Genomic DNA, 16071 nt, shown 5'->3' on the forward strand with positions numbered 1-16071 from the left:
AATACAGCAGGCACATAGTCTTGGTTGACAGCATATTGATCAACAGGAGACAGCACAACTAATTTGTAAAGCAAATTTCAGTTTCCACTTATAGTTTCTCTGACACAGTCGTTCATGACTGCTGTTTGACAGAATATGCAGCTCATTTAATATCCACAATAATTTACAGTTGCCATTGTAGTATTGCCAAGTGTTAACGATGGTGATAAAACTGAAGTAACTTTCTGAGGGTTTCCTTTGCATTTGCCTGTTAATAGCATCTGACTTCATGCATGTTCCCGAGTTCCACAGTAATGCGGAATCCAACTAATGTTTTCAACACTGCGAAGATGACATCTGAAGAACGTAGTATGCAATTGAAATCACCTACTTCACATGAAGACCTACACGTGTGATATTTATTAGTTAATTTCTTTGACATTCATTCAACTGATGTCAACATTTCACTAGAAATTCTGGAGGAAGAATTACAAGAAATAGAAAATAATTCTAACAGTTGCATGAACTGGGTTCAAACGATGACTGTTGTGCTAATACAGTACCTTCCCAGACCACAGAAAACATGTGCAGTATTAGCTTTCCGTTTCTGGTTAAATGAAGGTAGGAAAAAATGTTTAAAGTTAAGCAGTGTGCAAAGCCGGTTTCATTTCCTGAACTCTGAATGTGAACTGTATAAATGGAAGAAAGATATGCACAAAAAACAAAATATGCACTTTAATGAAACTCACAAAAGTGACAAAAATTATTTGAAGGATTTAGAATTGCTCGTAAGAGTCCTGCACCATTACCAAGGAACGTCTACGAGACGGGCCCTCTGAACTGCAGATGAGATGAATATTACAGATTTCCGTGCTTCTTTGATCTGGTTAATCGGATTCAGGGAATTACATGGAAAAAGAAGTTGCAAAATCATGAAGTTTACTAGAAGCAAACATGTCATTAATAGGTAACACAATAGAGAAATTTATAGCTGATGTGGAGAGGGGGGAAAAAAAAGCCTTCTCGTTATCTCCTAAAATGCTGTGTATAAAGACAGTCAGGGTTCGCGTGAGAAACGTGTGCAAACCAAACATCATTTCTATTGAAGTTTGTAGCACAAGCTTGAAGCACAAGTGAGCTTTATGTCTATCTTCAGGAACCTCAAGGCAAATTAGCACCAAAAATTACTGTTTGGTAGCAAAAATCTTGTAATTGAAACCGCAAAATCTGGAGAAATGAGAGAGGAGACTTTTCAATACTACCTCTGAAATGTCTTCTTAGCGTTTGCAGAAAATAATTCATTGCTTTTGTTGGAATGTTGGTCTGGACATAACACCACCTCTGTCTTTAGAAGAATGACAAAAGACAGTTAATATAATTCAGGAGCAATTCAGAACTAATAGTGTGATTCAGTCGCATGATAAGGAAATTTTTCACCAATGTAAGGAATTTTCCAGAAATTGTCAGGTTATATAACTCCCAACATCTGCTTGTCATTTCAGGTTTATCAATAAAACAGTAAAGAAGAAATGAAGGAAGAATGGGTTTAACGACCCGTCGACATCAAGGTCATTAGAGAGAGAGAGAGAGAGAGAGAGAGAGAGAGAGAGAGAGAGAGAGCACAAGCACAACATCGTATTTATGTGAAGGACGGGGAAGAAAATCAGCCGCGCCCTTTCAGAGGAACCATCTCAGCACTTGCCTGAGGAATTTAGGAAAATCACAGAAAACATTAATTTGGATGGCCAGATGCAGTGTGCTAACCACTGTGCCACCTCACTCAATAGCAGAACAGTGAATTTGATCAAGTATGCCTCATACACGGCACAATATGCAGAACAACAGCCATGACCATTTCTTACCCCATGCACATTTTGTCTAAATAAAACTAGTAATTGCTGTGAAATGCCTGAAAGCATTAATCTGTCTTTCAACAGTTGTGCCTGGTACCCGGAAAATGTCAGTTTTCAGCATCCAATAGATACTTCACATTTTTGAGATGACTAGGAAATAATATACATTATTCAAACATTAATACAAGAACTGTGCTATACAAATTGTTATGAAATATTTCATGTCAACAAATTTAAAGTTCTGATTGATGGAAGTTGTCAGTAATATAACCTCATGCACAGCCTTGTTTTCTTTTCTCTGCTAGTCACTTGTGTAACAGTTACACCTACAACAGTTTAGCTGATGATACTAACAGCAAGATTTCAAAAAAATAATGATTTGAGATATTTTTTGGTATGGTTAAAGTGCTTAAAATTCGCGTGTGTGCACTTTCGACTTTGCACTACACACTGTGTTCTCGTCATGACTGTGTCTGCTTATTCGCCAATTCCATGCTTGACAGGAGTGGCTGTACAAACTGCCGTAATAAGCTGCTCTTCGTGTGGCACAGAGGAGTAACTTCAACATTTTTAAAAAAAAGTTGCAGTGCATCTTAGCAGCTAAAATCACGACAATGCATTTCTTTTGGTGTATTCTTCCTGTGTGCAAAATTTCAGAGTAGTTTTCGACATGTCAGATTGGACCATTCCCTAGCGAGTTGTCATATAGTGTCTCCATTCACAACATCTAACATCAGGCCTGTCATCACTTTACACAAATATGAAAAAACTGTCCCTTTTGAAGTATTATACAACAAAGGAAACTCAAATCTGGCTGCCTGTACTGGGATTTGAAACCCATTTCTCCTTCATGTAATAAATTTAAGTAATTTTGATTGATAGGAATGTAAAGGAAAATTTCAACATCTCCTATGCATTGCAGCCAACAACTCAACTGTGTGTTTAATGCTTTGTACTGAGCACCTACTGACTATAAGCATGTCACGGTAAAAAATATTTACAATTTTCAGATGATCTAAGCTATAACTGCCTCTCCAAGTTAAAATTATTTGCAGTACCTATAGCGTAAAAGTTATTCCACCATAGATCATCTCATCACCAGCTGCCCCCCCCCCCCAATCTCTTTCTCTTATTCTGGATCCCCTATCTTCCACTTCAAATATTTCTCACAGCTACCTCTTACTCTGCCCCCTGCTTAGGCGGCAGACACTTCCTGTACATACATCTATCTTCCATTAAGGTCTGTACTTTAATGATCCACAGAGCTATGCTGGCAGGAGCTATGTTCTTGGTAGGGTCATTCATGCCCGAATGGTCAGTAGGTAAGATAGTATTGGAAATCCATGGGTGGCAACCACCATGGGCCCTTAGCTACATCTGACATTGCCTCCATTTACTTGTGTAAGACTACTTCTGTTTTCTCCTCTTTCAGCCTCTCTTTGACAATTCTTGTTTTTTCAACCCCGACAGTATTAGGCTGCGAGGCCTGGGGAGTCTTTTATTCGGGCACGCCAAGATGCCTTAAGGTAGCACCTGGATTTCCCTAGGGAGGTGCCAGTACCCTCTTCAAGAGGGACTTCAAGTCATTGTCCTTCACCCACCTATCCCTTCCTTCTCCCACTCCACAGCCTTCTATTCTGTAAGTGTCTCCCCCCCCTCCCCCCCCCCCCCCCCGTTCCATCTGTCCTCCGTCTAACTTCCTGTCTGCACCCAGTTTCCCTATCCTCTCTCCAACTCGTCCCTGAATGCTGCCACAAACAGCACTTTACCGAACCCCACCTGCACCCAGCTCTCCCTCCCACTCTCCACCCCAGCCCCCTTCTTACCCCCACCACCCAGACTGGTTCTCCCGTTATGTACAGTTGCTCACAGTCTGGCCTCGGCAGACATAGACAGTGTGTAATGCCGGAAATGCATATCCTCCTATTTCCATCTATCGCACTATAAATTTTTTCTTTATTTTGTTACCTGAAGATATGACATTTCTGTGTCTTTACATATTTATGCATTTATGTTGATGTATAATTGGTTTGTTTTGTGAATATTATTTGTATTTATACGCTGGGTCTGACCTAAGGAAAACTATGTTATCGAATGGATACATCGATAGGTCGTGTGGAGAACCAAAGTGTTTAGGATCTTTGGTAGTGTTAACTCTGCCGCATGGAGTGCGGGCAGGAGGAGTCTGGCTGGAGTAGAGCGGTGGAGCAGGTGTGTTGTGTGACGCTCCCGCGAGTTGCCCCACTTTCGGGGTTTTGCAGCATGTAATTGCGCTCGACTTGCTATGATAGTTTCTGACACGGTGTCGCGGACGGGAAGCATTAGCTGGCGCACATCAAGAGCCCGTTTCGTCTGGTGACCGTGTCGAGAAGAAGGCGCGCCAACATCCAGCTTCTGCAACAGCGACGGCCGACAATGAGTGACTGTCGCCACCTCCTCGATCGATGGCTTCAAACCTTCAATCAACCAACAAGGAAGACTGGAAGCAAGTTTTAGAACTGTATGGCAGACCTCAGCTTTTAAAATTGTTGCATCACAAAATTACAGCAACTTAGCACGAACCTTTGTTGCTCATTGTCCCAATTCCATTACCAAGCAGGGTCCCTTCCTTTTCCGAAATGAACCCGAGTGTCGTTGAAATTCAGACGCCAGCATTAAAGTAATATCATTCCATTTCACTGCTCTAATTCCAAAGTTCAGTTAAAGTATTCATAGCTGGCTACAATATTTAGATTACACAAGCACAAATTAAGAGTGCGAGTTTTGTTACCATATTTTAGCTTACCTGTGATCGCAGCTCAGCTTGGTACTTACTAAATTTTACTATTGTTAATTGTTCAGAATCATTTAATTCAAGTTCAAAGTTAAATCTCTTATTTCTAAATTGCGTAGATTCAAGTAGCTTTTGAAATGATTGTTGAGGTAGCCCAAGACTAACCGTATTTTACTGAATTTCGATGTGCTTCAGAAACAAATCTCACTATTAATTTCAGTCACTAAATTAACTTTCAATTTTCTGGTTTTATTAATTCTTTTGCTAAATTAAGTCAGAGTGTAGCGAAATTTATTACTTCTGACAAACTTTCAGTTTTCACACTACATGTGTCAACCTTCAGTTGCCACGCTTCTAGTGCTAATTATATGTGTAATAACCTTTCTTTTTCAGTTATTATAGTAATTGTCCATAGGACTGGCGACCGTAATTTCCCCCAAATCTCAAATATCTAATTACCGCTAGTTAATTGTTAACGCAACGGCCGCACATTTACTTTCTTTATTAACTCTACCCCTTTTCAAAATTAATTTCCACCAGTTTCATTTGCATTTTTCCTTTCATTTAGATGTAACCCTTTCCTCCCTTTTTACTGACAGATGAACTTCGGTGACGATTGCTTTTCCCAAATTTCCATTAGGTACATTCGGTTTAATTTTTCGCTGTCATTAAGGTCGATAAGTGAGGGGGAGGTTACAAGTGGTCATGCATGTGTCAGCTGCATTTGTGTAAATGTGTGTGTGTGTGTGTGTGTGTGTGTGTGTGTGTGTGTGTGTGTGTGTGCGCGCGCGCGCGCGCGCGCACTTTCCAAAGATTACGTATTTGGTAGCCTATTCATTGCGCCTGTTTGTGACTCAACATGGTGAGTAGTAGTCTATCCTTTTCATAATATTGTCAATATTAAATAGCAGTCTTTTTTTTTAAAAAAAAAAAAAAAAAAAAAACCTTGTAAATTATTATTAGTAAAAAGCAGACTGGATTTAGTAAAGGCAGATCACTCAGAGACAAGTAAGAGAGATAATATGGTAACATAACCTACAAACACAAATACCATTTATAGATCGGGATACAGTGTAGATGGCTGTAAGTGGAGGACCTGGGCAATTCTCAATACTGCCAAGAATTTTTTCTTGCTGGGAGTACTGGTAATGGGTAGTACACTTGGCCTCATGATGATGAGCTACTTCACTGAGTAGTAGCAGTTTCACAGACTGCAAAATCTTCAAAAAAGCACACTGAGGGTTTATTTGTTCATTAGTTCTTGGATGAAACCTTTCCAGGCAAATGGATTGAAAGAGACAGTCCAACATTGTGGCCACCACGCTCACCAGACATAACCCTTTTGGTTGGGTTACATTAACGATAAAGTGTTCAGTTCACCAGTTCCTGATGAGCAAACTCTTATAGGACAAACACAAATAATATAGAGGTGGTGAGAGAACAGACATTGTCAAAGACATGGAGAGCAACTGAGTGTCCCCTAGACATTCTACACACAACAAATGGAGCACATGCGGAAGTGTGTCCACAAAATACTTTGAGAGTTAAGCTACCAGTTCCAGCAAAATGATTACCGTATTTACTCGAATCTAAGCCGCACTTTTTTCCGGTAAAATAAATACTGGCATCAAAACCTCTGTGCAAAAAAAAAAAAAAAAAAAAAAAAAAAAAAAAAAAAAAAAAAAAAAAAAGGTGGAAGACGAGCTTTTTTCTCCGCCCCGAGTTTCGACCACTGCATTTTCATACATTATACAACGAAGTAAATACAAATTCCGTATTGTTCACCTTCGAATGCAGCAGCGTTTCAATCCGACTGGCAAGACTGTTTGGGATGTTTGTCAATATGGCCAACTCTACGTTCTGAATTTTTTCCTGTGAGACGAGATGGTTGCTAATAGGAACTTTTATGAATTGTGAATCACATGCAGTATTCTCTTCACCATAAGAATAATACGAATATAAACATTTTGCCCTGTATTCTTTCGTGTTTGCTGCTATCTCGTTTAAATCCTGTCTGCCTAATAACCTACGAAACTAGTGTGAGACAACAGCAAATGCAGAAGAATATACATATCATGTCATGTTTATATTCGTATTATTCTTATGCCTAATAGTGATACAATCAGAAATGAAGCACGGCAATTGATTAGATTTTTAGCTCTAAGATGACTCTAATTTCTGTGCAGAATGTAATGTACAAAAGAGGCGTCTGCATAGATTTTCAAACAGAGAAAAATTTTCGCTAAACTCTTGTTCAGAACATCTATCATATGCAGTCTATTATTTGGTTCTTGTTGATCATTATCAAAGAAAGCAGCAGTGTAAGTAACAACAAATAGAAGTCTCTTGCCATTGTTTCGCTAATGAGACAATTCCTCTTTTTTTTTTTATTGTAAGCGGCGGTAGTGCGCACATAAGCAAGCCATGCCTCGAGCAGCGACAGGTCGTAAACACTCATTTTCAGAATGCGACAAACAATGCATGACAGTACAATAATGCGTTTTCAGCTTAAAGTGACGTAAACACTTTTAACAAAGAGAACGGCACTTATCGGATCAAAGAAAAATAAGCAACCGATTCAAACCAGATGAAGCACGTGAAAAAGGAAGGGTACCTGTATAAATACAGACGGAGTGCCTGACGCATAGCAATGGCTACCTGGTAAAGCTTAACTGCTAAGCTTCCGACTCGAACCAAACTACTGTACCTGTATCGTCATTCATTCAACCTAAATTGTGTCTCCTATTACAATAGACCAACTTTGTTTCGATTTGGAGGTGCGGCCTAAAACTTTTCTCTCCCCTTGAATTTCGAGTCTCAAATTTCAGGTGCGGCTTAGATTCGAGAAAATTTTTTTCCCTTGATTTCGAGTCTCATTTTTCAGGTGCGTCTTAGATTCGAGTAAATACTGTAGTAGTATCTGGTGTCATTCCTTAGATATAATTTTCTGTAATCAGGGAAGGGCTTGTACTCACCCTGCACAGGATGCGGCAACCCACGGTAACTTAAAACATGCTACTACTTCGCTTAATAAATGGCTGTGGTAAGCATCCAAAGGTCTGCATGTAAAGAATCTTGTTGATGTTCGTTCCCAAAAATTGGTATTGTAATTGAAAGTACTTTTTGAATGTAAATAGTAATTTTATAAATAACTAAAGGAATAGTAGAGGGGATGAGTTGTCGACAGACATATAAATAAGACTGAAAACTTAGCTTGTGTGAGTTCAGAAGAGAATTCCTATTCATCCCTCCAGCCAAGTCCCACAACCTGTTCCTTAAATGTTGCCTAAGCTCTGAAATCCCCCTCCTCTTCCCCTCAACAGCCTAAACATAAAATTCCTCACTCTGGATGCCACCCCTCTTCTCACAATGACCCTCAGGTTTTCACATTCCACCGATCCCTATTCATCACTACCTGATATTACTGAGACAAAGCCCCATGAAGCAGGCACTCCTGAGCCATCTCTGCTCCGCTCCCTCCACGAGATACTGTTATTATGCAACACCAACAACCAACACCATGTCGCTCAAATTGAAACTCTTCCCCTTCTACACAGGAAAACCTCAGCTCACTTGCACATTAGTTCCCCAATCATACTGTAATCATCAGTGGAGACTTTATTATCTAATAATTAATTATTAAAACTGCAGTTCTGATAGTGGTGGGAGTTACGAGACATCCTGTGAAACTTTATGTAAAGCATTTTCTGAAAATTACTTAGAACAGATAGTTAGGAACCCCACTCATGATGTGAATAAACTGGATCTAGTGGCAACGAGCAGACCTAACCACTTTGAGAGTGTCCACATTGAAACTAGTGTCAGTGACCATGATGCAGTTGTGGCAACAATAATTAACAAAGAACAACTAAAACAAGCAGCAAAATACATATGTTCAGCACACTAGATAAAAAAATCAGTAGTGTCATATCTCAATGAGGAACCTGAAACTTTCAGCATATGGCAAGAGCATGCACAGGAACTCTGGCTCACCTTTGAAAGAATAGTTGAGCATGCACTGAACAGATATATACCCAGTAGAACAGTTCATAATTGGAGGCAACCTCCATGGTACAGTGTCACTGTAAAGAAACTTCTAAAGAAACAGAAATTACGGCTTAATAGGTGTAGAACAAAGCACAGAGTTATAGATAGAGAGATTCAGAATGAAACACAGCGGGTTGTCAAGAAAGCAATGCATGATGCCTTCAATGATTGGCGTAATCTTCCACAGAACCCAAAGAAATTTTGGCTGTATGCAAACACTGTTGGTAGCACCAAAGTTCGTGACCACTCCATAGTGAATGAGACAGGAACTGAAATTGAGGGTAGCAAAACAAAAGCTGAAACGCTTAACTCCATTTTCAAATGTTCCTTTGCATAGGAAAACCCAGGCAAACTGTACCAATTTAATCCTCGTACTACTGAAAAGAAGAATGAAATAAAAATTAGTGTCAGTGGTGTTGAGAAACAGCTGAAGTTGTTAAAATTGAACAAAGCTCCAGGGCTCAATGGAATTCCTATCAGATTCTATATTGAATTTGTGGCTTAGTTAGCTCCTCATCTAATTATAATCTATCATAGATTCCTCTAACAATGCCCACTTCTTGTAAAGAGGCACAGGTCACACTGTCTTAGCATTGCTTCAAGTAACCACTCCTTTCTTCACTCCATTTTAGTTTTCTACACCTTTCATTTTCTAACCTATCTATTTTTCGTCATCCCCTTCACACCTCTGTTACATACAATGCACTTGGCTTTTCACTCTTATTAATGCGTGCACAGTGTTTTAGCAGTAATCTCTGTCTTACCTATTACCCTGTCTTCCACCTTTAACCTTTCAAATCTCATCTAGTGCAGTCCCCACCAATCAATCTTTCCTCCTCATCCTGTTCGGTAAGTCTCCCCTGATCCAGGGTTCTGGGTGACTTTTCTGAACTCTGGTCCTTTACCTAAACCTCTTCAGTCCTTTCCCTTCACTCCTCTTACTTCTGCTGATGTAAAATCTTTTTTTATGTGTGTGTTCTGTTGATGCCACTTGGTGAGTAGATTTTTTATCTATCCCATTATCTTATATCACTTCATAGCGGAATATATACTAACAATGTTATGGAAAGGATAAACTGCTGCTCAGCATATAGAGGAGATGCTGAGTCACAGACAGGCACACCAAGCAGACAGTTAAACATGAAAACTTTGGGCCAACGGGCCTTCTTCTGAAGTAGACAACAAAATCAGTGGCCAGAGATAGTTGTCATGTGTGCGTGAGCTGTTCCTGTGTGAATGTGTGAGCATTGTCTGCTTTAGAAGAATATCTTTTGGCCAAAAGCTTGTGCTGAAAGCTCACATGTTTAATAGTCTTTTCGTTACACCTATATGTGACAACATCTGTTCTACATGATTATTAGCAATCTACTCTTTTCATAACATTGTCATTATTCCAGCACGGATTTTCCACTGTTGGAATACATATAATACACACACACATTATATGTGACAGCACAGGAGATTCTCTTCACCTATTGGTGATGGAGGAACAACTGCAGCAACAATGACAGAAAAACATTAGTGTAACTGCTAGTTTTTGGAACTATTACACAGATGCTTCTTCACAATAAGACATAAAGTAGGATAAAGTAACACAGGGGCAACATTTATGTTTTAAGACACTACTCTTTATTGACCCACAGCTAGGAGGAACTCACTTCCGCAAGAATTCTGTTGGCATAGATGGTATCTCTTCAAGATTACTGAAGGAGTGCTATAAGCCAATAAGCAAAATACTGTGCCACATATTAAATGAATCCATCCAGCATGGGATTGCTCCAGAGACTAAAGTATGCTATTGTCAAACCTCTCTTTAAAAAAGGTGATAAAGCCGATGTTACCAGCTATCGGCCTATCTCCCTTTTAGCAACCTTTTCTAAAATTCTTGAGAAATTGGTATTAAACAGTAGCCAGTTCAGATTTCAACAGGGTGTAGCAACAGAACAAGCTATTTTTTCCTTCACCCATCAAATCTTAGAGTCATTTAATAATAAATTATCTCCTGTTGGTATCTTCTGTGACCTTTCTAAGGCCTTTGATAGTGTTAATCATGAAATCCTCTTAGCAAAGGCTGAATATTATGGTATAATTGGCTCATGGATTAAATCCTACCTAGCTGGAAGATAGCAGAAGGTCATGTTGAACGACTCTGAGGGGTACTCAGTGTCATCTAGCTGGGACTCTATTGGCTGTGGTGTTCCTCAGGGCTCTGTACTTGGCCCCCTTCTCTTCCTCATCTTTAGCAAAGACCTTCCCTTGCATACTAGCTTTAAAACTCACTTTACTCTTTTTGCTGATGACACTTCTATCCTCATCAACAAAACTCCCAACCTCAATCTTGAGGAATCGACCAATATTGTCTTTAGTGAAGTATGTACTTGGTTTGTAAATAATGGGTTATCACTAAATGTTAATAAGACCCTGTTTGTGCATTTCCAAGTAAGGAATGAAATTGAGGCTCAATTAAGTATTACATTGAATGGCAGTGAGTTACTACAAGTTGAGTCAACCAAGTTTCTGGGTGTACACATTGACAACAGTATAAAGTGGTCTGACCATATTTTGCACCTCCACAAAAAAACTCAGCTCAGCAACATTCGCTGTTCGTATTATTTCCACTGTATGTGGCCGAGACACCACAAAAACTGCTTATTTTAGTTATTTCCATGCATTATTGCTGTATGGTATAGTTTTCTGGGGTAATCAGCCACTATCAAAAAAATTCATTGCCCAAAAGAGAGTTATTAGGATAATGAGCGGAGTCCAGCCTAGACATTATTGTAGAAACCTTTTCAGAAAATTAGGGATACTGACAACCGCATGCCAATATATCTACTCCCTGTTATGTTTCATTGGTAAAAATGGACAATCGTACAAAACCAATGATTCATACCATACCCACAATACCAGGAGGAAGATGGACCTCTATTATGAATCAAAAAAACCGTACTATTGTACAAAAAGGAGTCCGTTACCTGAGCTGCAAGGTGTTTAATGCTCTCCCACCATCACTGACATTACTTATCCACGCACTTCCCAAATTTAAAACAACAGCTCAAACAGTATTTATTAGATAATTCCTTCTATTTGGAACAAGAATATTTCAGTAGAGTTAACTGTATTTGATTTTTTTCATTTACTAATTTGATGTGCTATTGCGCATTACGATACTCACAATCACTGTTAACATTACTGTGTCTTTCATTTAGCTATTAAGATCTACCATATTTTTTAATGTAATTTTTTCTATATCTATTAATGTGTATTTTGTCTTATACCAGATATCCTCTTGCAAGAGGTACTCTTATGTATTCCTTTTATATTATTTGTAATAATTCTGACACGTTCTACATCTATACGAATGCCTCCCAGTATTGGATTTACAGGATATAAAGAAATAAATAAATAAAATACAGCATCTGCTTATCAATCTTTTTCTTACTTCCTACCTTCCCTTCTTCTACATGAAGTGGCAGATAAAAATTCTAAAATATTAAATTCTTTTTGCATAAGGTAAACTTTAAAAGAATATTAGAGAACTTACCAGAAGCCCAAACATTGCAATATGAGGGTTTGCATTATAGAGTTTCTTCTTAATTGCAGCAAGAGCATACTTTGGCCTGAAATATAAGTAGAGAAATTATAGCAAATTAAATGCATGGTTGTCATGAAATACATACATGTAGGCTTGCATATCAGATAACCAGAAATCGGTGAAAAAAAGAGACAAAATATCAATTTTTCTTTCAAAGACATCTTTCACACTAAATTTAATCCAGTCTGCCAAATATACCTTAAGTTTTAACACCATACTTATTTTGGGTTTATCTGCAGTCCTAAGTGCAAACAGTTTATTACTTTACCATATTCAGTACTGCTCAGTGACTAAAAGGTAACATGCCATAGTTATCCCTCAATTTTTATTCATAGCATTTTAATACATAAAATATTTTTAGTGATTGTATCCCTACATGAAACATGGATGGATTAACTTCGGCTAAGATGCTCAGTTATATAAGAAGGCTGAAGATTAGGTGCATAGATCACATAACTAATGCAGAGGTACTGAATAGAATTGGGGAGAAGAGAAATTTGTGGCACAACTTGACTAGAAGAAGGGATCGGTTGGTAGATCATGTTCTGAGGTATCAAGGGCTCACCAATTTAGTACTGGAGGGCAGCGTGGAGGGTAAAAATCGTAGAGGGAGACCAAGAGATGAATACACTAAGCAGATTCAGAAGGATGTAGCTTGCAGTAGGTACTGGGAGATGAAGAAGCTTGCACAGGATAGAGTAGCATGGAGAGCTGCATCAAACCAGTCTCTGGACTCAAGACGAGGGAAACATTCCACGTGGGAAAAATATATATAAAAAACAACGATGCTGTGACTTACCAAACTAGGAAGCGCTGGTAGATAGACACAATAAAAAACACACACACAAATTTCAAGCTTTCACAACCCAAGGTTGTTTCATCAGGAAAGAGGGAAAGACGAAAGGATGTGGGTTTTAAGGGAGAGAGTAAGGAGTCATACCAATCCTGGGAGCGGAAAGACTTACCTTAGGGGGAAAAAAGGACAGGTATACACTCGCGCACACACACATATATCCATCCGCACATATACAGACGCAGGCAGACATATGTAAATGCAAAGTGGTTGGGCAGAGATGTCAGTCGAGGCGGAAGTACAGAGGCAAAGATGTTGTTGAATGACAGGTGATGTACGAGGGGCGGCACCTTGAAATTAGCGGAGGTTGAGGCCTCCTGGGTAACGGGAAGAGAGAATATACTGCAGGGCAAGTTCCCATCTCCGGAGTTCTGACAGGTTGGTGTTAGTGGGAAGTATCCAGATAAACCGGACGGTGTAACACTGTGCCAAGATGTGCTGGCCGTGCACCAAGGCATGTTTAGCCACAGGATGAACCTCATTACCAACAAACACTGTCTGCCTGTGTCCATTCATGTGAATGGACAGTTTGTTGCTGTCCATTCCCACATAGAACGCTTGACAGTGTAGGCATGTCAGTTGGTAAATCACGTAGGTGCTTTCACACATGGCTCTGCCTTTGATAGTGTACCCCTTCCGGGTTACAGCACTGGAGTAGGTGGTGGTGGGAGTGTGCATGGGACAGGTTTTACACCGGGGGTGGTTACAAGGGTAGGAGCCAGAGGGTAGGGAAGGTGGTTTGGGGATTTCATAGGGATGAACCAAGAGGTTATGAAGGTTAGGTGGACGGCAGAAAGACACTCTCGGTGGAGTGGGGAAGATTTCATGAAGGATGGCTCTCATTTCAGGGCAGGATTTGAGGGAGTCGTATCCCTGCTGGAGAGCCACATTCAGAGTCTGATCCAGTCCCGGAAAGTATCTTGTCAAAAGTTGGGCACTTTTGGGGTTCTTCCGTGGGAGGTTCAGGGTTTGAGGGGATGAGGAAGTGGATCTGGTTATTTGCTTCTGTACCAGGTCAGGATGGTAGTTGCGGGATGCGAAAGCTGTTTTCAGGTTATCGGTGTAATGGTTCAGGGATTCAGGACTGGAGCAGATTCGTTTGCCACGAAGACCTAAGCTGTAGGGAAGGGACCGTTTGATATGGAATGGGTGGCAGCTGTCATAATGGAGGTATCTGTTGCTTGTTGGTGGGTTTGATGTGGACGGGTGTGTGAAGCTGGCCATTGGACAGATGGAGGTCAACGTCGAGGAAAGTGGCATGGGATTTAGAGTAGGACCAGGTGAATCTGATGGAACCAAAGGAGTTGAGGTTGGAGAGGACATTCTGGAGTTCTTCTTCACTGTGAGTCCAGATCATGAAGATGTCATCAATAAATATGTACCAAACTTTGGGCTGGCAGGCCTGGGTAACCAAGAAGGCTTCCTCTAAGCGACCCATGAATAGGTTGGCGTACGAGGGGGCCATCCTGGTACCCATGGCTGTTCCCTTTAATTGTTGGTATGTCTGGCCTTCAAAAGTGAAGAAGTTGTGGGTCAGGATGAAGCTGGCTAAGGTAATGAGGAAAGAGGTTTTAGGTAGGGTGGCAGGTGATCGGCGTGAAAGGAAGTGCTCCATCGCAGCGAGGCCCTGGACGTGTGGAATATTTGTGTATAAGGAAGTGGCATCAATGGTTACAAGGATGGTTTCCGGGGGTAATAGATTGGGTAAGGATTCCAGGCGTTCGAGAAAGTGGTTGGTGTCTTTGATGAAGGATGGGAGACTGCATGTAATGGGTTGAAGGTGTTGATCTTCGTAGGCAGAGATACGTTCTGTGGGGGCTTGGTAACCAGCTACAATGGGGCGGCCGGGATGATTGGGTTTGTGAATTTTAGGCAGAAGGTAGGGGTGCGGGGTGTCGGTGGGGTCAGGAGGTTGATGGAGTCAGGGGAAAGGTTTTGTAGGGGGCCTAAGGTTCTGAGGATTCATTGAAGCTCCGCCTGGACATCAGGAATGGGATTACCTTGGCAAACTTTGTATGTGGTGTTGTCTGAAAGCTGACGCAGTCCCTCAGCCACATACTCCCGACGATCAAGTACCACGGTCGTGGAACCCTTGTCCGCCGGAAGAATGACGATGGATCGGTCAGCCTTCAGATCACGGATAGCTTGGGCTTCAGCAGTGGTGATGTTGGGAGTAGGATTAAGGTTTTTTAAGAAGGATTGAGAAGCAAGGCTGGAAGTCAGAAATTCCTGGAAGGTTTGGAGAGGGTGATTTTGAGGAAGAGGAGGTGGGTCCCGCTGTGACGGAGGACGGAACTGTTCCAGGCAGGGTTCAATTTGGATAGTGTCTTGGGGAGTTGGATCATTAGGAGTAGGATTAGGATCATTTTTCTTCGTGGCAAAGTGATATTTCCAGCAGAGAGTACGAGTGTAGGACAGTAAATCTTTGACGAGGGCTGTTTGGTTGAATCTGGGAGTAGGGCCGAAGGTGAGGCCTTTGGATAGGACAGAGGTTTCTGATTAGGGGAGATGTTTGGAGGAAAGGTTAACAACTGAATTGGGGTATTGTGGTTCCAGATTGTGTTGACTAGAATTTTGAGGTTTAGGGGGGAGTGGAGCTGGAAGTGGGAGATTGAGTAGATGGGAGAGACTGGGTCCGTGTGCAATGAGAGGAGCTTGAGGTTTGTTGGAAAGGTTGTGGAGGGTAAGTGAGTTGCCTTTCCGGAGGTGGGAAACCAAGAGATTGGATAGTTTTTTGAGGTGGAGGGTGGCATGCTGTTCTAATTTGTGGTTGGCCTGTAAGAGGATGCTCTGAACAGCCGGTGTGGATGTGGGAGAGGAAAGATTGGGGACTTTGATTAGGGATAGGAGTTGACGGGTGTGTTCATTGGCTGAGTTGATATACAGGTGAAGGATTAGGCGGGTGAGTGCTATGGATTGTTCAGTTTGGAACTGGTATAGGGACTGATGGAAAGAAGGGTTACAGCCAGCG

The 16071-nt window shown here is 40.8% G+C and overlaps 1 protein-coding gene across 1 annotated transcript in view; it reads right to left on the minus strand.

Moving 5' to 3' along the window:
- Positions 1–16071, minus strand: part of LOC126235696 (hepatocyte growth factor-regulated tyrosine kinase substrate) — a 125502-nt gene that overhangs the window by 80733 nt on the left and 28698 nt on the right. The window contains exon 3 of the mRNA XM_049944447.1: positions 12197–12272. Within this exon, the coding sequence (XP_049800404.1) occupies positions 12197–12272 (76 nt within the window). The remainder of the gene's footprint in view (positions 1–12196; positions 12273–16071) is intronic.

Source organism: Schistocerca nitens, chromosome 2, assembly GCF_023898315.1.
Source record: "Schistocerca nitens isolate TAMUIC-IGC-003100 chromosome 2, iqSchNite1.1, whole genome shotgun sequence".
NCBI lineage: Eukaryota > Metazoa > Arthropoda > Insecta > Orthoptera > Acrididae > Schistocerca > Schistocerca nitens.